This window comes from Budorcas taxicolor, chromosome 11 (genome assembly GCF_023091745.1).
Source record: "Budorcas taxicolor isolate Tak-1 chromosome 11, Takin1.1, whole genome shotgun sequence".
Lineage (NCBI taxonomy): Eukaryota > Metazoa > Chordata > Mammalia > Artiodactyla > Bovidae > Budorcas > Budorcas taxicolor.
Window position 1 is genome coordinate 56218075 of NC_068920.1, and position 26807 is coordinate 56244881.

General features: G+C 40.6%; 1 protein-coding gene and 1 pseudogene across 1 annotated transcript; both read left to right on the forward strand.

Annotated features, from left to right (window-relative positions):
* Positions 1-26807, forward strand: BEND6 (BEN domain containing 6). Its single transcript, XM_052649327.1, has 5 exons — positions 1-120; positions 7461-7638; positions 22879-23099; positions 24606-24798; positions 26680-26807. Exons 1-5 carry the CDS (start codon positions 1-3, stop codon positions 26805-26807), a joined length of 840 nt encoding a protein of 279 aa, XP_052505287.1.
* LOC128056544 (ER membrane protein complex subunit 5-like) lies at positions 1989-2460 on the forward strand (annotated as a pseudogene).

Consider the following 26807-nt stretch of genomic DNA (forward strand, 5'->3'; position numbering starts at 1 on the left):
ATGCAGAAGATCTTTCAAACAGAGGAAACCACTGATTCCCAAGCTCTCAGAAAAGGAAAGAGGAAAAGGATGGAGCCGATGGAGTCAGAGAATGTGAACAGTGACCCAGACAAAGCCCAGGTGGGTGTGCTGCTGCTGGGGGTCCACCGCGACTCCACAACTCCTTTCTCAATTGACTGCTGCATTTCCCCTCTTTTCTCAATTTATTCTTCCCTTTAATTCTTTATTCAACTGAAGGAGTAAAATTTCATGTTATCTTTTTATTATTGAACAAGTTGAATTAGAAACATACTCAAAAGACATCTTACGTACTTCTATTGAAGTGTGGCCAATTATGCATTGTTCAAACTTTCCTTGATATCCTGGTATATTAAAGATTAGCAAACCATCAAAAATGTTTTTTTCTTCCCCAAACCACTGGAGAAATTGGAACACGTCTTCTAAAATTTACCGGCTGCTTTTCTTTTTTGACTGCTGTTTGTAGTCAGGGCCCCTTTCTTGTTTGAATTCATTCATTTATTCCTTTCTGATCTGAGTTCCCTACTTGTACTCTCCTCCTACACTTTCGACAAACTATCCATGTGTTTATTCTGTGCCTTTTTGTGTGTCTTTGTAATGCATGAAGTGTTTATGTGTATATATTTTTAATTTTTGTTATGGTTTAGAATATGTTTTTAGTCCCTGGGAATGGTGTCTAGAGGCATCGAGAATGGTCCGGCATGTGGCACATGTCCGTCCTAGGCTGCCCTACAGCACAGCCTCTAACAAAGCTAGACTGACTTGAACCCCTGGCAATAGAATTGTTTACCTTTAAACCCAGAAGTTTGGGGAAGTACCAAAATCCACGTGTGGAATGTACCCAGGCTGACTTTGAGAAGTTGGCTCTGTGAGACCAAAAGATCCTACGAGGTTTTCTGAAATGAAATATCTCAGCTGGGCATATGGTGGGTCTGTGTCTGCCAAGTGTGTCCGTGACTGGATTACACATTCTTTCCTTATAGAGGGACAGAAAATCCTTGTAAAAGTGTTGGAGGCACAAGCACAGAGTCAGGAACCTAAATTTAAAATGAAGCCTTTTTCACCAGAAATTAATGAAATACTGTTAATCAACTATACGCCAATATAAAATTTTAGATTTTTAAAATAAAATAAAAATTAAATGAAGCACCTTTGGGTAATTAAAAAATCAAAAGGCTAAGAATTATATAGTATATATATAGTATATAGTATATATATATAATGTATAGTATGATCATTATATATATATCATATTATATAGATAGATAGATAGATAGATAGTGTGTGTGCGTGTGTGTGTGTGTGTGTGTGCCTGTAAAACATCTCCTACCCATCCTGTTCCCCACCCCCCAGCCCCCATCTCAGAGAACCGCATGTTTGGCTTTCTTGTTTATCATCCCAGTGTTTCTTTGTTAAAATAGAGCAAATTGAATGTAGATATTCTTATCCCCTCTTCTGCACAAAGAGTAACTTACTAGATAGGCTGCTTTGTACTTTGCTTTTTTTATTTAGCATATTTTGCAGATCTTTCTATTAGTGCATAAAGGACTTTCTCTTTTGCACATCAGCACCCCCTGGGGGTATGTACCCATTTTTGCTTATCCAGGCCCCTAGCATGGATATGGCTTGTTTCCAGTCTTCTTCTTTCTACAAATCACGCTGTACTGTACATTATGGCTCCATCATCTTGCACATCACTTAGTAGTATGCTGGTATCATAATATACACCTCAATCTGTTTCTGATTTTTCAATCAGTGCTGCTTTTAACTTCTGTCTATACGGCTATCATACATGATTCATTGTGTCTAACAAAGCATAGCATTCATTATTTCACATGTGCTTTCCTCCAATGATGAAGACTTAGATTTCCTCCGGCATCTTAGTACTACAAACAATGACAAAGTATATGTCCATATACATGTCCTTTTAAGAAACAGCGTGAGAACGTCTCTGGGATAATTGCTTTCATATGACCATGAAATTACTTTCCAGAAGGTGTGCGTTGGTCCACATGCCCAGCAGCAGCACCTCAGGGGTTCCATGTTTGTGCTTCCCTGCTATGGAAGGGGCTGGTGGGCATCGGCCTCTTTGCCCTAGCCCATGCGGCCTTTTCCACTGCACAGCATCGTTCTTATAGGCAATTAACAGAAAAGGAAGATGAATCACTGCCAATAGATATAGTTCTTCAGACACTTCTGGCCTTTGCAGTTACCTGTTATGGTATAGTTCATATTGCAGGGGAGTTTAAAGACATGGATGCCACTTCAGAACTAAAAAATAAGACATTTGACACACTAAGGAATCACTTATCATTTTATATATTTAATCATCATGATCAAGTACTGTTCCGGCCTTTGGATACAATAAATTCTTCAAATCAAGATGCATTGTTCTCTAACACATCATTGAAGTTACAAAAACTTGAATCACTGTGTCGTTAAGATTTTTACAAATTATAATAACAGGACAGGACACAAAGCTGGAATATTGGAGTTTGGGATACAAAACACTCCCCCATCAGTATTTATATTGATCACTTAGACCTAATTTAAAAAGTCTATGGCCCTTATTTGTACACTGTTAATCAAGTCATTAATGCAGTATAAGTTATCTGTGAAATGAGTCTTTGATCTTTCAAAGACAGAATTCTTTTTTCATTTAAAACAAATTCACATTTTTTGTAAAAGTCACTGTTTTGAGCACATTTCTTTGATAAATGTTGATGGTTTTGTAATTATTTCTTTTCTTAGATTCCTTTTGCACTACAGTTTTTAGGATCCTTCTGGAAATAGTGTGACTACTGCATTTTGAGGCATGAATGGTAGTAAATGGTCTTAAGTTCTTAACAACAAATGGATTTCTCTAAAGAGACCAAAATGGTGACTTATCAGTTTTTCTTATGCCCCCTAAAAAGTGGCTCTGCTTCAGCAGATACTTGCCAGTTTTTAATTTATCCATGACTTCTCACCCTACCCCACTCCCATATACCTCCTAACATCAGCTGTCTTGTTTCATCACTTCTCCGGGGTTCAGTGTGCAGTGAGCAATTTTTGTGTCAGAAGTTCCCTGTCACAACAAATAGATTTAACAAACTCACCTTCCGTAAAGCTACCTGTGTTCTCTTCATATATCTGTAAAAAGATGTCCCTAATTGATTATGTAGTGTGAGAATAGTTGAAGATAGACCAGAAAGACCATCCGTGAATTAATTATCCTGCCTATGTAGAAGAACAGTGATCACTGAAGAAAACTGATTAGTTGTTACTAGCCAGCTTAACTTATTCAAAGCCTCTGTTATTTTATTGCATACTAAACTAGTGAATTAGTTGGAGAAGGCAATGGCACCCCACTCCAGTACTCTTGCCTGGAAAATCCCATGGACGGAGGAGCCTGGTAGGCTGCAGTCCATGGGGTCGCTAAGAGTCGGACACGACTGAGCGTCTTCACTTTCACTTTTCACTTTCATGCATTAGAGAAGGAACTGGCAACCCACTCCAGTATTCTTGCCTGGAGAATCCCAGGGATGGGGGAGCCTGACGGGCTGCCGTCTCTGGGGTCGCAGAGTCGGACACGACGGAAGCGACTTAGCAGCAGTAGCAGCAGTAGCAGCCAACACACAGCATTTATGTCCTTATTGCATATATTTGGTAAGTGAGGGGAGAAAATGATATCTCGTTTCAATTTGCTAGTGCAGGTATGGGGGTCCAGAGGTTCCTTGAGGATAAAACAGTTCACCTGCTTTAGCAGGCCAGTGTTATAGTTTCTTTTGCAAGTTGTGTCTCTCAAAAACTTTAACAGCTGATCAAACTCTTTCTATTTGGTTTCCTTGCAAGTAACTACTGCCACACATCTTATTTGGTCCTAAATAAGCCTGAAAACTCTCCTCTTTTATTACGGCTGCCCAGCCTCTTTTCTCTCCAACTTTTGGCAGTGAGTTAATTCCCATGTGAAACTAAAGCCTTGAGGGTAATGCTCTGAAGCCAAGGTTTACTTTCGGGATGGATTTCAGTGTCTGGCAGGGAGCACTTAAACAGAAGCTCTTGAGAAAGCCTTGAGGTCACAGGCTTACCTCCTGCAATTTAGATATAGACATCATTTTTTTTTCAAGCCTTGAAGATTTAACATGGGACTCAGTTTAGATCGCTTGCTGCATTCTCAGTGTCAATGGATGAAGAAAGTCTTCTGTTTCTGCAAACCAGCTAGCACCGACAGGAAGTCACTGATGCACACAGACATTCTCTTTCCAGGCTCAACAAGCACATGGTCTGCCTCCCAAGGCATTGCAGGTGACTGTGTATAAACTGTGTCATCACTGAGGCCTAACAAGAGTCAATGACCTTCCAACAGGTTATACCTGTGCCCTTTTTGCTCACAGCCTGACCTCTAAGTAGTTGAAACATATGCACTTTTTGGGTATCTGGCTTCTAGTTTATAGCATCTACATTAGGATGCATGTTGCAAAAGCTGTAACAAAGAGCCAAATGTCACAGTGGTGTATAAAGATAGTTTATTTCCCTTTCACACAACAGGAAGCAGAGCCCTGGTTGCTATGGCAGCTCCACAATGTTGAGGATCCCTCTTATCTTCTATATCTACCTTCCTGAAGGCACAGCCTTGGCCTCTGGGTCAAGGTGGCGGCTTCAGCACCTACCCTCATGCCTCTCTCTTTGCCAGTAGAAAAAGGAAAATTGAGGCAGGATAAAACATGCCCGTTGCTCCTAAGGTCATGACCCAGTGATGATACACATGGTTTCTACTCCTGTTGATTGGTGGAAGCTTAGTCACAAAGCCACACTGAGATGCCCCGGAGTCTGGAAAATGTAATCTAGCTGACACCCACCTGCTGCGCTAAAAACCTACAGTAATATTTAGAGGAGCAGGAGAACAAAGGCCTGGAGATAGCCAGCAGGCTCCGTCACTGCCCCTACCTCTACTGAGTTTTTATACTTTCTGCTGGGTTTCTTCACATATTCTGCCGGGATTCCTGTTCTCTTCTTGTTGATTGGTACATATACCTTATCTGTTGTAGGTTTTAGAAATCTTCTCTAGATCTATCATAGAGAAGGCAATGGCACCCCACTCCAGTACTCTTGCCTGGAAAATCCCATGGACGGAGGAGCCTGGTGGGCTAAAATCCATGGGGTCGAGAAGAGTCAGACACGACTAAGCGACTTCACTTTCACTTTTCACTTTCACCTTTCACTTTCATGCATTGGAGAGGAAATGGCAACCCACTCCAGAGTTCTTGCCTGGAGAATCCCAGGGATGGAGGAGCCTGATGGGCTGCCCTCAATGGGTCGCACAGAGTCAGACACGAGTGAAGCGGCTTAGCAGCAGCAGCAGCTAAATCTATTGTCTATTAACTTTGTCTTCCAATGATGTTTACAAATGGATTCGCTTTAGCTTGATTTTATTTCTCTCTTGTATGAAATTGCTGTAAGAACTAGATCATGTATTCTGCTTTTTTTTCCAATTGCTCTGCATAGAATTATGATCTCAATAGGCATCCTTCAGTTTTTTTCAAAAATATTTCATTTCTATTTAACCAAATCTATCACCTTTTAATTTAAAATTTATATATCTACTGTGAATACATTAACTACTTGCCCACATAGGACAATAGTCACTTTCATTACCAGTATATATATATATTATATATGTCACATACATATATGGAATAATGAAATATATACACATATATAGATTTGTATATTTGTAAAATAAGGAGTGAGGTTAAATGTATACATTATCAATCATACAAAAACAAAATTGTATTTCCTATAACTGATCCTACCTGGCTTTTAATTCTCCTTCCCTGCTTGACAAGGAAGTGGGGGGATGGGAAATTCGAACTTGTCCATTGACAGCGAATTACAGTTAGAGTCTTCCGGGGTTTAAAAGTCCCTTTGAGATATTGGTATGATTTAAGTCTCAGTGAGACTAGACTCTCACCCTCCTCCGCTTCCTGTTTTTTTCTAAGAAATGATTCAAGATTTGAGGAGTCGTCTACATCACGCAGCGTCTGCGGAGGGGCGGCTGCTCTTCCACCCGGGCTCGAGTCTTCTTTGTGGTTCCTGGGTGTCCGTACTGTGACTGCTGAGGCACAGGGGTCCCTCCAGCCCCCCGGGGGTCCTGTTGGCACTGTCTACTGATGTTTGCCGTGCTGGAACCCACTGCCATCTTCTGTAAGGTTCTGTCACTGTAGCCTCTCTGTTCCCCTGTTCCCCCAGCACGTACCCAGTTCCTGACCGGGACACAGGGACCATTCGGATTCTCCAGCTGCTTTGCCTGATCTCCGAGGGGTCTGGACACTGTCTCTGGTTCACCTGGCCACACACCCCTTTTGGCCATTTCTGATCTGGGGCCCAGAAGGGCACTGTGTTGCCCTGATGGTGCTGGACAGGGAGCCTATTTAAGGCATTTATGGTGCGCTGAGAAGCCTGGAGCCGACCCTGCTGCCTAGACTGCCTTCATTCATCTGGATGTTTCTGGCATCTACCCTGACCCCGGTGATCCACCTCCATTCCCACAAAGGTCAGGGCAGGAAGAGCAGACACGAATGTTTCTGTCTTTCTTGTCCCTAATCCCTCTTGCTCCTCAATCCGGCCCCAGGAAGTCTCTTCCCCTCCTGTTCAGCAGGAGCTTTCTTGATGCCATGCCTTTATCTCTCTATATATAAAATGTATTGTAGTGTAGCTGATTGACAGTGCTGTGTCAGTTTCAGGTGTACACGTGCCTCTATCTCTTCTCCTTTGAAGTTTATTTTTATAAACATACTCCAGGCTTCTAGGTTTGGACCTTTATAAATTATATTCTGTTGTAATTTCCCAGATTTAGATTTATAAAAATATAAAGATAAGCTTTATAATTTGAGAAAATTTTTCTCTTTCTCTACACAGCCTAGGTTTTACAGCTCAAGTGTACACATTTCAGACTGTTGTCCTGCTGTCCTCAAAAAATATCTTTTAAACTAAAAGGTAAACATCAGTGCTTTGTTCTGGGTAAATCTCTCTCCTTTATCTGGTGGAATAAACTCCCAAATTGGCCTCATGGCTTAGCCTCAACAGAGAGGCTGAGGATGAGACAATGGGAGAAAAATGGAGGATGTGGATGAGTTATGAAGATCTGAATAGCACTCTGGTTGTTTCTGCTCTTTTGTTCTATTTTTCTACTTTGTGTTTTTCACTGACATTAAGCTGAAAGTCAGAATCCTGATGACTGTTTTGAGAAAGACGTGTGTGTGAAGCTTTGATGTCCTCCCCTACTCTGAGCTCCCCTGCATGGTGGAGGACCAGGCTGAGGCTAGATTGCTTGCAAGGACCCAGCTCCCTCCTGGGAGAGCAGGAGCCTGTAGGTCTGATTAAGTCCCAGCAGCATCCAGAACACAGGATAAACCACAAAGCTGCCTTGATGCTTTTGTTGTGCCTGCCTTGTATTTTAGAGAGACCCATATTCGGGAAATGCCTTTCTGCCTGGTGAAAGCTCCAGTGAGGATGAAGAGCCTCTAGCAGAACTGTCAAAGGAGGAATTGTGCACAAAAATAAAAAGGCTGAAACAAAAACTAACAAACATCCGGAAAGAAAACAGCCGCCTTCGACAGTCTTTGGTCATGCTGCAAGGTAAACCTGGAGAAAATTGACATTTTTAGATAAAAAGAAAAATACTTGATGAATGGAAAGTATTTAAATTAGTTGTCAAGAATGAAAAAATCAGTGCCTTAGAGAAAAACTTAAAAACTACATTTTAAGAAAATCTATGATTACACAATTTAACATGGATACACTCTATCAAATCCTCAGTTTATTGCTTAGAAAATTTTACATTATTCCTAAAAAATACCAAATGTTGTATTCATTTAATAATGTACAACAAATATTTACTGAGCATTTAATATAGGCCTAGACAGAAAAGATCAGTTAGACAAGAGATAGATTAATGTGTTCATGATGTACTTATCTCGTTCCCCTCTGCTAATGAAGCGCTAGAAAATGGGGCCTGTGGTGACCCCTTATAGAATCACTGGAATTAAATATTCCATATATTAAATTTCAGATTTAGAATTGGGAGGAGTGGAAAATAATCCCATTCCATTGAAGACTTACAAAGGAGAAAGAGAGGCCCAAGAAAATTAAAACTCCCCTGGTATAATGCCTTTTGGCAGAACCTATTAACATATTATGTTTAGGTGTTTATTTTTTTAGTTATGTTTCCCATTTGTAGTTCAGCATCAGGCACTATTTTTACAGCTGAATTATATTCTGTGTTGGAAAGCATTCTTTCCAACATAAAACAGTAAACACATAGTGTGTTTTGAAAATACATCCCTCTGGCTGCTGTGTACAGAATAAGTGCAAGGAGCACAGAAAGGAAAGTGGGGAGAACCACTCTGAAAGGTGTTCCAGTCCTCATACTAGCAGGATGGCAGCCTCGCACAGGGCTGTGGCCATGGAAATAAAGAAGACGATCTTGCAGTATTCTGGGAGGCAGAAATGGCAGGAGGCAGAACAATGTCGTGAGCTAGATCGACACAGTGGGATGGCTCAGATGCCTTCCTACAGTTATTGGTTAAGTTGAAGGCTTCTTAGTTTTAAGTAGAAACAGGGAGATGTGAATGGAAATAAGATATTTATTCCACCACCAAGCTATTCTCTCTTTATTTTTTACATCTTAAATATTGCATTTTTATAACTGATGGGTTTTCCTGGTGAGATTTTTGCAGTTTTCCTTTTTATAAGGATGTCAGTCATTTTGGATTAAGGCCTACCTCATTTTAACTTGATTACATCTGTAAGACCCTATTTCCAAATAGGGTCACACTCTGAGATTTTGGAGGTTAGACTTCAGCATCTCCTTTTGGGGGATACACAGTTCAGCCCACAATATTCTATATTGCTGACCCCAAAGGTCATTTCTGAAGGGGCCCATTAAGTGCCTGCTACTTTTGACGCCTTGGCTTCCTCTCCTCCCTTGGCTTCGAGGACACCTGTTTCCTCATGTGCTGCTGAGCTTTCCACCCTGGTCTGTGTGTCTGCCTCATTTCATCATTTTACCCTCCAAATATCTAAGGATGCCCAGGCTCAGCCCTTGGACTCCTTTCTTTGCTGTCTGCGTGCATTCCACAGGGGCTCATGTCCAATTCTATGGCGTTAAATTCAACAGTAACTGTGATTCTCAGACGTACCTCTGGCCTGGACTTCTCCCTTTAGCTCCCGACTCTGTCTGGCTGTATTTACATGACTGGCAGGTATCTCAGGTCCGCCTGTCCCATCCGTGTGCCCAGCCTTCCCCTCCACCTGCTCTGTATTTCCTTCTTCCTTGTCTTGGTTAAGGCTAATTGCGTAGTTAAAGCTTCTCAAGTCAAAAATCACGATGCTATCTTGTGCTTTGTCATCCTACTCTCAGTCTTTTCGCAAATCCTACCAACTTCCCCTTCAGAATATCTCTGGTTTAGACTAGTCCAGATCACCAGCTTCTCTCCCCCGGCTATCATGGAGGCTTTCTCCCTGGTCTTGCACTTTTGCTCATGCTCCTGTGCAGTCCCCTCTCAATACGCAGCAGTTACAACCCTGCTGCTTGGAGGCCAGCTCATGCCATTCCTCTTTGAAAACTCTTTGGTGCACGTCCACCTCACAGGGGGAAGAACCAAGGTCAGTTTTATGACCCCGACCTAGAATCCTTATAGGATCCTGGCACCTCCCCGCCACCTACCTTTCTAGCCTTGTTTTCTATTCTCTCCCCCTCCTGCTTTGTGATTCAACCCACCCTGGACCCGCTTGTTTTCCCTCTGAATACATCAGAGGTGATCTGACCTCAGGGTCTCTGTACCAACTTTCTCCTTGGCCTGAGATGTTACTCCCCCAGATATCCATGTGGTTTGCACCCCCACATACTTCAAGACTTCACTCTAAATTCATTTTTGCCCTGACTTACTCTCTCCATTTAAACTATCAGCCCCTCTTCCCTCAGAACGTTTTTTATCCCCCTCCCTTGCTTTGTTTCCTCTTTGATATTTGCAACCCTAAATCCTCTATTCCATATTTAATATTGTCTGCCCCCACATGTGCAACACTGGAATGTACTCCTGGAAACCAAAGTAAAATTGGCTATTGGCTGGACTTCAGGCAAAGAGGAAGAGTCAGGAACTGCCAACTGCCATCTCAGTATTCATGCATGCATTTCTTCATTCAACCAATATTTATAAAGTCCTCTATATATCAGGCACTGCTGTAAGTACCTAGGAAAACCCAGTGAACAAAATAGCAAAAGATCCCTGCTCTCGTGAAACTCATATTCCAGTGAGGCAAGCAATCAAGATCATGAAAAATAGTGATTAAATAAATTACATACTATGTTAGCTAGTGGAAAAAGCTATGGGAAAAAAATAGGTGGTCAAGGAGGATGGGGATTTGAGAGAGAGCGTGTGTGTTTTAAAATAATGTGGGTCATAGTAGGTCTCCTTGTGAATCTATAGTTGGGAAGTAGGACGATATCAAAAAGTTGAAATTTCATGTATAATCCAAGTAAGAAAGGGATCTGAGAGAAGAGTACATGGTGGTTAGTCATCTTTTGCTCAGCGGTATTCTTTGAACTAAGAATCAGTTTTTCTGTCTATAAAGCCTACTAACTAAGAAATATGGCAGAACATATATGCCATTCTAGACGTTCAGGATGGCAGATGTGTGGGCTCTGTGTGCACATGTTAAACCTTTGAAACAGATCTTGTGAACCACAACTAACCAGTACAATAAGATAGAGAAGGAAAGAAGTGCTATCTCTTCTGTACAGAATGCTATTAAATTGTTACTACGTGTAAAGGGTGAATATATACCCAGGAAAAATAATGCCTTAGCTGAAAACTCAACTCTATTAACTAAAGAGATGTCAGTAAAGAAGGAAAACTCAATTAAGTTTTGCCGAGGTTCATTTAAATATAGCAGAAAGCTGTCAAAGTTTCAGACATAGGCAAAGTAAAACCAATGGATCACTGAAGTAGTAATCATTAAAAGTTTATTGTGCTCACATCAAAAAGACAGTTTGCTAATCAGGAGCACTCAAATCAGAATATGGAATGAGGCTCAGGGGTATACTTTTATAAAGCAGCTTGTATAGTGAGAAAGCAGTGACCGTTTACACGTCTTTATAATGTTGGTTATAATATTAGAATTGTTTTTAATGGCAGGGAATTGGTCAGTGGTTGCCTGATATCAACCTTGGGAAGCAGTTCAAGTTTTGTTTATGATTTTTCAGAGATGAAAACAAGAAATGGCCCAGGACAAGTTAAGTCTTGCAAAACAAGCTAAATTAAGCCTTGTTTGTGTGATTAACTGGTTTTGTCTGCTTGGGGAATTTTCAAGGCTGGTCTCCCTTTATTTCTGATTTTTAACAAAGCTTTAGTTAAATGTGTGAATCTCCCTCTTTTCTTGAAATCCTATGAAAAAGAAACTTAAAATGCATAAAACCACAAGGACCAAGAAAACTCAAAAGGAGACCACAGCAGATAAAAGATGCCGATAGAATTTGAGAAGCTGAGAGCAGATGGATGAGTGGTAACTGAGTCCATCTGGAGAAATCTGAAAGCTCGGTGTCTGTGATGCAGGGGGGGGAGGTACAGGCAGGGGACGGAGGAAGAGGAAGTCAAAGGAAATAAGCCACATCACAGCTGAGAACCACAGAAGGCTTAGAATTGTGCTTGAGAAAGGGATTATGTTAGTCCTGATAGTGTGAAAACTGGAGGAGTCATTGAAAAACTTCCTCAAAACCCTTTAGGACCCAAAGTCTCACTTTTTTCCTGTGCAGCTGGCAACTTCCACCCTTCCCGCAGCAAAGGACGGGTGTGCTCTCTTAGGAGAGGCTGATCCAAAGCCATGAACTCAGGGACACTGGGCACAGTTGAGGGAAGGTGTGTGATCATTGGGGGAACTCCCCTAACATGTAATGCAGAGATGGAAACAAAGGGGGAAAGTGAGGTCACAGGAAACAGAGAAAATGCTGGGAGCAGAGGGAGGCTCTGTGAAACGGGTGGTTTAAGGAAGGAACAGTCAAAGACATCAATAAAATGTCTGGAAGTGAAAGTTAAGGAAGTCTTATAGATATCGCAACAAGGAGACTAAGAAAAGGGAAATAAAAGAGATTAGGAAAAACAGAGAATGAGTCCAGGAGGTCAAACATCCAAAGAAAAGAGGTCCTGATAGAGAGGAGAGAGAAAAGGGAGGAATTATCTCAAAAACAAATACAGTACACTTCTAGAACTGAAAGACATAAAATTCTAGACTAAAAGATGCCACCAAAAGCAAAAAGGCTTATTTAAGGCACAATAATGTGAAGTTTCAGAACACTAGGAAGGGAAGATCCAGAAGCTTTCAGAGGGAGCAAGCGTGTTACCTGCTAAGACATGGGGGTCAGATGATGTTGGACTTTTCACCAGCAATGCTGGAAGTTCCAAGGCAGTTGAGCAATGCCTTTAACATTCTGAGGAGAAATGATTTAAACCTAGACTTCTATACCCAGTGAAACCATCAACCAAGTGTGAGGACAGAATAATGATACTGCCACACTTACAACGGCTCAGTGTTCTTCTGTGCTTCCTTTTTCAAAAATTAAGGGAGGGTGTGTTCCTCTAAATGAGAGAGTGAATCTAGAAAGTCAATCTGAAAACGGTAGTCCAGTTCAGGAGAGGGACAGAGAGCAGCCCCAGACTAATAGTGAGGGGACACTCCAGGGGAACAGCTCCACAGTGGGCCGGAAGCAGCTGGTTCAGAGGTGGAGGGGGTTCCAGGAGAGAGATGACTGAGAGAAATGTGAAACTGAGAGATGACATAGTCGAAAGTCAGTAAACAATTGTACGAATCTGAAAAAAAAGAGTAGTTGGTTATGCTTATTCTTATTATTAAAGACTGTAATGGTGATGACCAGAGAAACAGGTAAATGAATGAGAAATTCTCCCTCTAAAGCACTAGGTACTCCAGAGTGGTAGCAGTAGGGCTGCCGCTGCTGCTGAGTCGCTTCAGTCGTGTCCGACTCTGGGAGACCCCAGAGACGGCAGCCCACCAGGCTCCCCCGTCCCCACGATTCTCCAGGCAAGAACACTGCAGTGGGTTGCCATTTCCTTCTCCAATGCATGAAAGTGAAAAGTGAAAGGGAGGTCGCTCAGTCGTGTCCGACTCTTAGTGACTCCATGGACTGCAGCCCACCAGGCTCCTCCATCCATGGGATTTTCCAAGCAAGAGTACTGGAGTGGGGTGCCATTGCCTTCTCCCAGCAGTAGGGCAGAGGACTTCTATTTTTCATTATAAGCCTACTGTATTTAAAAAATAAATGCTAGTACATAATAGGTACCCCAAATCTAACCGTAATTTTCTTAAAGATCAGAAACGGCTGGTTATATCCCTAAAAAATAAAAAGAATCTACACATATTAATTACAAATAGCTATAAAATATCTACTAGTTACCCTAACAAGAAATGTGCTGGCTTCCCGGGTGGCTCAGTGGTAAAGAGTCCACCTGCCAATGCAGGAGATGCAGGAGACACAGGCACAGTTTCAGTCCCTGGGTTGGGAAGATGAAGATCCCCTGGAGGAGGAAATGGCAACCTGCTCCAGGATTCTTGCCTGGGAAATCCCATGGACAGAGGAACCTGGAGGGCTACAGTCCATAGGGTCACAAAGAGTCAGACACAGCCAGCAACTGGGCACAGAATGTGTAGGATCTATGATGGGAAATTAAAACCTCAACAGAGAAGTACACAAATCTGCACTGCCCTGATGGCCCAGTGGTTAAGAAGCCTCCTGCTAATGCAGTGGATGCAGGTTCGATCCCTGGACTAGGAAGATCCCGCATACCTCGGGACAACAAGGCTGGTGCGCCACAGTTAACGAGCCTGCAGTCCGGAACCTATGCTCCGCAACAAGAGAAGCCTTCACACCACAGCTGGAGAGGAGCTCCCGCCCTCCACGACTAGAGAAAGCCCGCATGCAGCAACAAAGACTCAGTGTGGTCACAGATAAACAAAAAAAATACAAAATCTGAATAGAAAGACCTCAAATTCATAGATGAGAAGATGCCAGTTCAATGGCATCCCAGTCAAAATGGAATAGAATCCCAGTCAAAGTGTCAATAATTGCTTTGTTTTGGGTTTTTATCTTTGGGATAATTTGACAATAATTATTTTAAAGTTAACCTGAAAGGATTAATAGGCAAAACCAAGTAAGAATATTCTGAAAAAGAATCTGAGGGCATACTGTCAACATGAAACCATGTGGTTCTGATAATTCCAAGCAACTTGCTAGGACAGGAGGCAGCAGATCAATGGAACAGAACACACATTCCCAGATAATACCTTCCACACAGAGAAGAAATGTCCCAGAGCCACTAGGGCACACGGGCATGGTTTAGAGGGATCAAGCCATCTGGGTTCAAACCCTGGCTCTGCCACCTACTAGCTGTGTAGCTGAGTGTGAGATAAATGGAAATGATGAAAGGACTGCCCTGGGTGACATGCAACGTATTCAGAGCAGAGGCTGGCAAGGCAAGTGCATAGAGTGTTTGCTTCTTGCTGTACAGCAACCAGCACAGCCACACAGGGCTCTGCTCCTACGAAAGCCCCACATGCTTGTTAAAGGTGTTGCTGTCATCAGATTCAAGTTCTGAAGAAGCTTTGAACAAGGAGTCCTGCATTTTCATTTCATAGTGAGCATGGCAATTTACTACGTAGTGAGTCCTGCAAGCCGTTTAGGATAAGGATGAATTATTCAACAAAGGATGCTGGGCAAACTGACATTCCAGTGTTGGGGGAGGGGCAGGTTTAAGTTAGGCTCTCGTTTCACACCATATGGCATACTAAAAACATAACCGTACAGTTTAACTTAAAACTTCATGTTCTGAATTTGCATGAGTTTCAACACAAGATGAATTTTGTTTTTGAAAATTAATAATGCATCTTTTCTAATAATATTCACTGAAGAGGCTTAGAAACAAGAAACCAATAGCAAAGAGCGCTTCTAGCACCTGGGTTATGGTCTCGAAATACTGTTTCCCACTAAAAGGAGCTGGGGTTCCCTGGAGAAACAGCTGATTCCAGAACTTGCCCAGGAAATGGACAAGATGAGCCTTGTCAGGAGCGTTGAAGGGAAATGCAGATGAAAATGTTGTCCTATTGGGAAAGAAGGAGGTCAGCAAAGACCATGTGAACACGTCAACTCGAAGAGGTTCCTACTGGCCAAAAATTATCATTGAAGCATCAATAATAATGACTGTGGCAATTGGTTTTCATGTGTGTTTACATGCATGAGTTCATTCAAAAGAGAGAAAACTTAATGACCATCTGAAAGAACCAACTCATTGTTTTGAAAACTGGCAAATATAGACTGAAAAATCAAGTGTTTATCCTGCCATTATTATAGAAATTAACCTCAGGGTAACCAAATAGTTGATGAGAGAAAGTTTCCCTTGGTGGAAGAATTTTAGCTAAATGAAGAAGAAAAGAATTAGGATATCACCATTTCATAACCCTTTGTAATTTAATGAATCTAGGCAGTGATCATTCAGTTCAGTACAGTTCAGTTGCTCAGTCGTATCCGACTCTTTGCAACCCCATGAATCACAGCACGCCAGGCCTCCCTGTCCATCACCAACTCCTGGAGTTCATCACCACCGAGTCGGTGATGCCATCCAGCTGTCTCATCCTCTGTTGTCCCCTTCTCCTCCTGCCCCCAATCCCTCCTAGCATCAGAGTCTTTCCCAATGAGTCAACTCTTCGCATGAGGCGGCCAAAGTACTGGAGTTTCAGCTTTAGCATCATTCCTTCCAAAGAAATCCCAAGACAGATCTCCTTTAGAATGAACTGGTTGGATCTCCTTGCAGTCCAAGGTACTCTCAAGAGTCTTCTCCAACACCACAGTTCAAACACATCAGTTCTTCAGCTCTCAGCTTTCTTCACAGTCCAACTCTCACATCCATACATGACCACTGGAAAAACCATTGACTGCTAATATCACAACAAAAGGTTATCATACATTCAATGCCCTCTGCTGGAAGTGCTTTTAAACTTCCAAGCCTTTAGATCTAACTACCAATTTACACCAAGTACAAGGAACAAAAGAATATGTGAAACACTCTCTTAAGGGTGCGATCAGCAAAATCCAGACTGTGGGAAACCCTAGAGGTCGAAGGACTCAGTTTCTTCAACTAACAGCCTGGTGTGCTGCAGTCCATGTGGTGGCAAAGAGTCAGATTCAGCTGAGCAACTGAACAACACGAAAAACAACTATAAATCACAAGGGAAAAACTAGAAGAGGGAAAGGAAAAGCATAGTTTGTAAGAGACAGCAATGGATTGTATTAGCGTGTGTGCTTAGCTGTGTCCAACTGTGCAACACCAAGGAATGTAGCCCTCCAGGCTCCTCTACCCATGGAATTCTCCAGGCTAGCATACTGGAGTGGGTTGCCATTTCCTACTCCAGGGGATCTTTCTGACCTAGAGAGCCAACCTGTGTCTCCTGCATCTCCTGTATTGGCAGGCAGATTCTTTACCACTGCACCACTTTGGAAGCCCAACAAATTGTAATATGTGGACTTTATTTGGATTCTGATTCAAACAAACTGAAAATAACAAAGACAACAACAAGGAGAAATCTGATCATTTGCTAGTTTGTTTTTTAATGATATTCAAAAACTATTGCTAAGTATTTCTGGTTGTAACAATTGTGTTATGGTTTTATATATATATATATGTTTTTTTTAATTTCTGATCTTCGGTGATATACACGAAAATATTTACAGATAAAATAAAATGATGGCTGTGATTTGCTTGAAGTAATTTTGCAGGTGAGGAGAAAGAAGACGGAGGTACAGGTGTAATAAGATTGGCCATGAGTTGGAACTGGGGCATGGAGTACATGAGAGTTTACTATTTTGTGTATGTGTGTTTACACATTTCCATTAAAGATTAGAAAATATATATATATATATACAGGAAGAAAGAAAGCTTACTTGTGGAAAGATGTTTAGACTGTATGAAATATGTGAGTGAATATTTAACTGATCTGAATGGCTTTCTAAACAAATAAATAGTATGTTAGGGAAAAGACTACTACTTTTAACTAAAATAAAAACTTAAAATATGTGTCTGCTTATAAAACATACTAAAATTAAAATAAACACTCCAAGATAAATAATTGTAACTGATGAAAAATTAAAGTTTAAAGTTCTTAAGACAGAAGGAAATTAATAATAAAAGCAAAGCTAATACATTCTGCTTATAGTGCAGTAGGCACTCCTATAAGCACTTTACAAAAGCCGTCTAGCATATTATAAAATAGAAAAAGTACTAACATTCCTTGGTCTAATAGCTATCTCATAGGATAAGTTCAAATAATCAATCAATCAATATTTAACTTCACAATAATAAAATAATTGCAACTTAAGTTGTACTAAAATTTTTTAATTAATTAATCTTTTATTCAAGGATAATTGCTTTACAGAGTTTTGTTGTTTTCTGTCAAACCTCAACACGAATCAGCCATAGGTATACACATATCCCCTCCCTTTTGAAGCTGCCTCCCATCTACCTCTCCATCCCACCCCTCTAGGTTGATACAGAGCCCCTGTTTGAGTTCTCTGAGCCATACAGCAAATTCCTGTTGGTTATCTATTTTACATATGGTAATGTAAGTTTCCATGTTACTCTTTCCATACATCTCACCCTCTCCTCCCCAACCCACCATGTCCGCAAATCTATTCTAAAATTTTAGCTATCAAAATAGTGAAGATCATTGTTAATAATGAACATCTCTTGTTGATAGTGCAGTGACATGGCTGACTTCGTACCTTACTAGTGGTCATGTAAGTTGGAAGATTCTGGAGAGCCATTCAACAATATTGACTGAGTCTTAGAAACATTCATACCTCTGAGCCTATTGTTATGCTTTCAGGAATTTGTAGTTATCGATATGATCAGAGATACATGTATAGATGTCTCTGGAAAATGGTTCATAAGAATGTTATCTATAATCAAGAAAAACTGAAGCAACTTAAACTCCAAAAAGGAAAAAAAGGAGCATTTAAATAAATTACAGGAATCAATACCTTGAAATATTAGGAAATCATTAAAGTGTATGTTTAATTGGAAAAGAATGAATATATGTGTGTGTATGTGGGTGTGTGTATATATATATAACTGAATCACTTTGCTATATACCTGAAACATAGTAAATCAACTATTTGTTGATGTTGCTCAGCCACCAAGTCGTGTCCTACTCTTTGTGACCTCCATAGACTGCAGCATGCCAGGCTTCCCTGTCCTTCACTGTCTCCTGGAATTTGCTCAAATTCATGCCCATTTAGTTGGTAATGTATCCAACCATCTCATCCTCTGTTGCCCTCTCCTCTTTTGGCCCTCAGTCTTTCCCAGCATCAAGGTCATTTCCAATGAGTTGGCTCTTCACATAAGGTGGCCAAAGTATTGGAGCTTCAGCTTCAGCATCAGTCCTTCCATTGAATATTCAGGGTTGATTTCCTTTAAGATTGACTGGCTTGATCTCCTTGCAGTCCAAGGAACTCTCAAGTCAATCAACTATACTTCAATAAATAAATAAATAAAGTATAATTCAATAAAAAAAAAATAACATTCATCCTCCTAAAAAAAAGAATGAATAACTGGCACAACATGAATGAATCTCAAAACGTTATGCAGAACAAAAATCAGACCAAAAAAAGGAGAATATACCACCTGTATCCATTTATATGGAATTCTAGAACAGGTAAAGAAGTCACATTAGTCGTTGCTTTTGAGGTGAGTCCAGGAATCAATTTGGAAAGAACATGAGGCAACTTTCTGGGCAGACAGAAACATTCTATGAGCATATTAGTGTGTGCTAATTGGGTTTATCCTTCTGTCAAACTCATCCCCCTATACCTACTTATATCCTGTTCAGAATTTATGTAAGATCTTGCCTTTGATGCTAAGCAAATTATACCTCAAAAGGTCATATTTTCCAAGATTTAATAAAATAGGTAAAATACTCAATGTATGGTCTTAACTGAAAAAAAAAAAACAAACCATGATACAATGCTGTGGATGTAGCAAGTCCTAATTATACAAAAGAAAATGTATGACAAAGATACAGAAATAGAATTGGCAAGAAGGACATCTTCTGATGAACACGTACAGCTTTCATTATTAGAAAAAAACAGTGAATGTTTTCTAAAACCCACTTTATACGAAATTCCCTTTTTCTCTTTACAGTCTAGCGTTGGCCTTCTTGCAGTTCCTTAAATACAGAACTTGTGTTTTTGTGTTTCCTATGCTCCTGATGAACTGCAGGTATTTAATTCCTGCTCAGCCCACAGCTCTCAGGTAACTCTTGACTGCCCCAGAGAAGCCCTCTGTGCCCGTTCCCTTAGAGGAGAGGCGACTTGTCTCTCCTCAGTGGTCTTAACAACTGCAGTTTTTCATTTCTTTGCATGCACCTTGAGTTACCCAAAACACAAAGTTAAGTGCACTGTCTTCTAGATGGCCAAGTCTGCTAAGACACCTGATGCTAAGTTGCTTCAGTCATTTCCGACTCTGTGCGACCCCATAGACGGCAGCCCACCAGGCTCCGCCGTCCCTGGGATTCTCCAAGCAAGAACACTGGAGTGTGTTGCCATTTCCTTCTCCAATGCATGAAAGTGAAGTCACTGAGTCGCGTCCAACTCTCAGCGACCCCATGGACTGCAGCCTACCAGGCTCCTCCGTCCATGGGATTCTCCAGGCAAGAGTACTGGAGTGGGGTGCCATCGCCTTCTCCGAGACACCTGATACCAACTGCAAATTTAGGGTTTTTCGAAAACCACTCTCAGGCTCAGTAATTTGCTAAAAACATTAAATTCACCAAAACCTGTGATACTCATGGTTACACTTATCACAAGGAAAGAATACAAATTAGAACTAGCCAGAGTTGGAAGAGACCTATAGGGCAGGGTCTGATCAGTTTCCAAGTGAAAAATTTCTGTCCTCAGGATCCATTACCTCCTAGTCTTTCCATGTTAACAACAATACACACAGAGGATTGTCCACCCAGGAAGCTCTCTGAGCTTGGGCGTCCACAGTTTTTAACTGAAGGTTCATTATGTAAGCATAATTAATTGATTGACAGCTCACAGGGTTGAACTCAGGCTCTAGATCTTTCTGGCTTTCTGGCCATCGCCAGCTTCTGCCCTAAGAATAGGCTGTATGATTGTCCCCACCCTGAGAAACTCCTTAGCATAAACATAAGTCAGATGTGCTCTGAGGGGCTTACCGTGACACTCCTGATATTGCTGAAGAAATTCAAGGGTATAGAGATTCCTTCCCAGAAACTGGGGGGTGGTGGGTGGGGTTTAGGGCTGGTGATCAGATTTTTTTCTGAGCAGGCCAAATACTTACGCACAGCACTGTTAGATAAAGAGTGCTCCCCACCTGTCCCAGTTCCAAAAGGCTAGGACCACATCTAGTTTTGCTCCTGGTTTCATTCCTTGCACCCAACAGAGTGGTGAGCAAATGTTGAGTCGGTGTAACATTGTAGTTTACAGCAGGGGATTGGCAGAGTCCTAATTTGAATGTTGGCTCTTCTTTTCACTGAGTAGACCCTGATGGGTTAATTAATCTCTCATTGCCTCATTCTCCTCATCTATAAATTACAGGTAGTGATAATATTATATTAATACCTTTCTCAGAGAATTGCAATGAGGAGTAAATGAATGAACATAGTGAAGTTCCCAAAATAGCACCTGCTGCAGAGTAAAAGCTAGCTAAATGTCTGATATTATTAAGTGCTCAATAAATAACTGCTGATAGAGCAACTGGCTATCACATGAGAGGTGCTTAGCAAATGTTAATTGAAAAATACAGAATAAGATTTTCTTATTTAGCAGGTCTTTTTCTATTATTTTTCTATTAACATAGTATTTTTTAAAATTTTATTTTACTTTACAATACTGTATTGGTTTTGCCACACATCAACATGAATCTGCCCCGGTGTACACGTGTTCCCAATCCTGAACCCCCCTCCCACCTCCCTCCCCATACCATCTCTCTGTGTCATCCCAGTGCACCAGCCCCAAGCATCCTGTATCCGGCATCGAACCTAGACTGGCGATTCGTTTCTTATATGATATTATACATGTTTCAATGCCATTCTCCCAAATCATCCCACCCTATCCCTCTCCCACAGAGTCCAAAAGACTGTTCTATACATCTGTGTCTCTTTTGCTGTCTCACATACAGGGTCATCATTACCATCTTTCTAAATTCCATATATATGTGTTAGTATACCGTATTGGTGTTTTTCTTTCTGGCTTACTTCGCTCTGTATAATTGGCTCCAGTTTCATCCACCTCATTAGAACTGATTCAAATATATTCTTTTTAATGGCTGAGTAATACTCCATTGTGTATATGTACCACAGCTTCCTTATCCATTCATCTGCTGATGGACATCTAGGTTGCTTCCATGTCCCAGCCTTCGGAATGTGAGGAAATAATAGCAAATGAAGCAACTGACAAACGACTACTCTCAAAAATATACAAGCAACTCCTGCAGCTCAATTCCAGAAAAATAAATGACCCAATCAAAAAATGGGCTAAAGAACTAAATAGACATTTCTCCAAAGAAGACATACAGATGGTTAACAAACACATGAAAAGATGCTCAACATCACTCATTATCAGAGAAATGCAAATCAAAACCACAATGAGGTACCATTTCACACCAGTCAGAATGGCTGCTATCCAAAAGTCTACAAGCAATAAATGCTGGAGACGGTGTGGAGAAAAGGGAACCCTCTTACACTGTTGGTGGGAATGCAAACTAGTATAGCCACTATGGAGAACAGTGTGGAGATTCCTTAAAAAACTGGAAATAGAACTGCCTTATGACCCAGCAATCCTACTGCTGGGCATACACACCAAGGAAACCAGAATTGAAAGAGACACGTGTACCCCAATGTTCATCACAGCACTGCTTACAATAGCCAGGACATGGAAGCAATCTAGATGTCCAACAGCAGATTAACATAGTATTAAATGTATTGATTTGGACATATCATCACTATATCTGATGTTCAGTAATCATCTATAATTCTAAAGATTGTGTAGCTCAATAATATGCTTAGAAAAATACAAAAAAGTTCCAGTCTTTTCGCTTCTCTACCAGCCATTACCCCCAACCACAGAGTGAGGAGTTGAATTAGACAGGGTTCAAAGTGTCTTCCAACTCCAACAAAGTGTTATTTGTCCTTATGAAACAAACTAGATACAACAACAGAGAAGACCATTTTACATGGAGGCACGAAACCTATGAGTGTGTGAGTTTCCATTTTAAAAAAGGAACAAAGAGAACATTCAAGTTGACTACCAAAATCCATCTGTTATATGTGAACACATAGATTTGAATTGTGGCCATAAGTTTTTAATAGTTTGATGTCATTTGACTCCCTGGCAAATCATACACTAAGATTATAGAAGATTTAGTGAGAAACCGATTTATTTAATCTTGTCACTTAAACTGGCCTGATGGAAGGTGATGCAATCAGTAATGTCTCCAAACAAGAGATAAAGCACCTTCAAGTAATAAATACCATTAGCAATTAGAAAAAGAATCAACTTCTAAAAGCATTTTTTTAGTTACAAAGTAATGCATATATATTTGGATACAACAACCAAATGATTTAACACTGATCTACTATTATTCAGCAATTATTAAATTATTGAAAAATAAAAAGTAAATGTGTTCCAATCACTGTTCTTACCATGTTTATTTTCCAGATGTAGCAAGTGTTAACAGTTTGTTCTATATACTTTTATGCATAGACACACAATAAAAAACATCGTTCTCGCCATTTTAGTGTTACCGCAGGCCGTCACTCAGTTTGAAGAACTGGTCGGTATGGCAGAGGCAGTGCTCAAGGGTGGAGGAACCCTGTCCACATCCGCATCCACCCTCTGGAGAGCAGCGAATAACTCCTCACCAGATTCTTTTGCTTCTACGTGCAGTAATTCTAACTCTGATTCTGGTTCACCCATCTCCGTGAAAGCTGAGGAAGACCATCAGACGGATGAGAAACAGGTTAGTGGGAAGACTGTCCCATCTTTCTCTGGGGTGCAGTTACAGGCAAAATGAAAACCCCGAACAACATAGTCATTGTCTTATCAGATCACTTTATGGAATTTTAGGTCAATCATAATATTCTGATGACACAAAACAATTTTTTTATAGTAAATCTAATATCTGTGAAGCAAATATCCAGTTTAGAAAATAAATGGTGAACAATGATGAAGTTATTAAACTAGAAAATTCTTAAACCAGTGAGGACAACTATGCATTAAAGGTTATAAAACTGTATTATTGAGACCAGGTGAATTTCAGCCTGTACATGCTGGCTGAACACAATTCTTTGTCTTCTCTACCAAATTCTCTTAATCAAGAAACAGAAGCTAAAAATACAAGTTTGTTAGAATCAGCCTGGGAAAATATGCCTTCAAGGGCAACTAATAACTGTAAATGCTCACAATCTAGCATTCAGAATACTTGAATCTTAGTGTACCAGTTTCCTCCTGCGATATAACAGGATCCCACAAACTGAGTGATTTATAATATTACAAACTCAAATGCTATAAACCCAAGGTGCTGGCTAGTTCTTTCCTTTCTAGAGGCTCAGGGGAATGCTGTTTCCTGCCCTGTGGGTTCTGGAATTCAATTTCTTGTGGCGCTACGGCTGAGCTCCCTGTTTTCTTGTCAGCTGTAAACTGAAGGATGTTCCCCCATGCCCTGATTCGTGGTCTTCTTCCATCATCTTCAAAGCCAGTCAGAGCAGGCAAACCCCTCTCACGCTTCGAGTCCCTCCTTCCTCTGTGTCTTCTTTCTTGCCCGCTCTTCTGCATTCAGAGGGCTCATGTGAGCCCTCAATAGATGTTAGCCATTTTCTTTATTATTATTAAACACTTATTGTGTGCTTATTATGTACCAGACACTGCTAAGTGTGTGTATATATTTATACACATAAAACTATATATGTATGTGTGTATGTAAATATATATTCATACTTGCAATAAAGTACGTGAATTTTAAGTGTAAAAAAGGTAAAATTTAAAAACGTCTCATAATTAGATTGGGCCTTTCTGAATAACCCAGCATACTCTCCAACTTTCCCCATCTCAAGGTCCTTTAATGACTCCTGCAAAGTTGATTTTCCCATGTAAGGTGACACATTCACAGGTTTCAGGGATGATGATGTGCTTATTGTCCGTGGGCCATTATTCTGTTTAGTAGGAACGGTTGAGGGTGGAATAATCCTTAAAGCACCAAATCCAGATTACATGACAAGAATTTGAATACACTCCAGAAAAAATACCTCATAAATATTGGGAATCTATCTCAAAAATAACATCTAACTCTAACCCCTGATATATATATATATATATATATATATATATATATATATAAAATATATGGGCATCACCTTAAAGAATGTTGATTTTGTTTTCTGGTCTGTAGTAATTCAATGAATAATATATTTCTTCAGATATTCCTTTCCTTTTTCAGTTATTTCAATTATTATTTTTTATTTTTTAGTTCAAGATTGAAAAATGGCAGATTGCACGTTGCAACAAGAGCAAGCCTCAGAAGTTCATTAATGATTTAATGCAAGTGCTTTACACAAATGAATACATGGCCACACACAGCCTGACGGGGGCAAAATCCTCTACTTCAAGGGACAAGGCCGTGAAACCAGCTATGAATCAGAATGAAGTTCAAGAAATTATAGGTGATATGATTGCATTATATTGTCTCACATGAATCTGAAATTAGTTTACCATTCAACATTTAGCTGTTGTTTCAGTACCTTTTTTTCTTCAAATTTATTTTTCTCTGAGAGAAATATCTCAGGGTAGCCGAAACCTCTTATGATACATGGTGAATTTTGTGGAACAGCCTTACATTAAAAGTGGTTAATGGGACTTCCTTGGTGGTCCAGTGGTTAAGAATCTGCCTGCCAATGCAGAGGACACATGTTCGATCCCTGGTCCGGGAAGATCCCACATGTTGAGGAATATCTAAGCCCAAGTACCACAACTACTAAGAAAGACACTGTGCACCGCCATGACTAGAGAAAGCTGATGAGCAGCAACAAGAACCCAGCACGGCCCCAAATTAATTAGTTTAAAAAATTTTAAGTGGTTATTAAAATAAAAATGAATTCTATATCACTGAAAAATTTGAATTCATACAATTCATAGCTTTAGAAGAGTAAAGTTTCAAAATTCACTCCAACAAAATTTTAGTAACTATTCATATCTTGTATTCCTTTTCTTATTTTGGTTAGAAATAGCCCTTATCTTTTATTCAGAAAAGTGAAGGTTAATGTAACCATCCTACCTACAGTTTTTAAGTTAATCTCCTTAAAATAATAATCTAGGTTATCAAGTAACAATTTTAAGTACTCACTGAATCCCAGCTCTCTGTATTTTGATAGCACTTCATTTCTTAGTTGGGAAATAGTCAGAATCTGCTTGTTTCAGCTGATGCTGGGAATGGGTAAAAATAAATTCTCAGCATTTTGGGTCAAGGGCACGTGGTACGCAGAACAAGCAACAAGGGTAAAGCTGGGTGGTACCGTAGGAAGACTCATACATATGTTCTCAGTTTATGATATAGAACTAGTTATCTCTTGCTTTGCTTTGGAAAATCTGCCTATGTAGTCTGTTTAAATATCTCACAGGTGTTTGAGCTGCTTTTTCAAAATGGAGGCAAAAATTAGGGTGCTTGGTGTTTTATCTCAGTTCATATCTTAATATGCAAAGGCCCCATAATGTGGGGTTTTAATTAATTTACTTATTTTTATTCAAGTATAAATTACAGGTGTACAGTATAGTATTTCAGGGCTTCCCAGGTGGCTCAGTGGTAAAGACTCCACCTGCCAATGCCAGGGAACACAGGTTCAGTCCCTGGGTGGGAAAGATCTCCCACTGGCAACCCACTCCAGTGTTCTTGCCTGGAGAATCCTATGGACAGAGGAGCCTGGCCGGCTATAGTCCATGGGGTAAAAAAAGAGTCGGACACGGCTCAGTGACTGAGCATGCACACATGCAATATAGTGTTTCACAGTTTTTAATGTTTATACTCTATTTACAGTTATTATAAAATATTGGCTCTATTTCCCAGGTTGTACAATGAACGTGAAAGAGAAAGTTGCTCAGCCATTTCGGACTTTGCAACCTCATGGATTGTTTTCTCCAGGCCAAAATGCTGGAGTGGATAGCCTATCTCCTCTCCAGGGAATCTTCCCAACTCAGGGATTGAACTCAGGTCTCCCACATTTCGGGCGGATTCTTTACCAGCTGAGCCACCAGGGCAGCCCAAGAATACTGGAGTGGATAGCCTATCCCTTCTCCAGGGGATCGTCCTGACTCAGGATTCAAAGCAGGGTCTCCTGCCTTGGAGGCAGATTCTCTACCAGCTGAGCCACAAGGGAAGCCCGTATAGCTTACTTTATGCATAATCTTTGAACCTCTTATCCTCCCAGCCCAACATCGCCCCTCCCCTACTCCCCCACTCCCCACTGGTAACCACTGGTTTGTTCTTTGTTTTTGTGACTCTACTCCCATCTGATAAAGTGTTTTTCTGTGTTTTGTTGTTGTTGTTACAGGAATCACAAAGCAATTATTTCCCAACACAGACGACGTGTCAATCAGGAGAATGATAGGGCAAAAGCTAAACAACTGTACCAAGAAGCCAAATTTAAGCAAACCTCTGAACTCTCAGGATATTAAGTAG

Bases quoted from the DNA above. Each gene is read 5' to 3' on its own strand.
- BEND6 (XM_052649327.1), top strand. From the start codon at position 1: ATGCAGAAGATCTTTCAAACAGAGGAAACCACTGATTCCCAAGCTCTC. The intron at 7,639-22,878 runs GTAAACCTGGAG...TCGCCATTTTAG, and splicing joins GTCTTTGGTCATGCTGCAAG to TGTTACCGCAGGCCGTCACT. The intron at 24,799-26,679 runs GTGATATGATTG...TTGTTGTTACAG, and splicing joins TGAAGTTCAAGAAATTATAG to GAATCACAAAGCAATTATTT.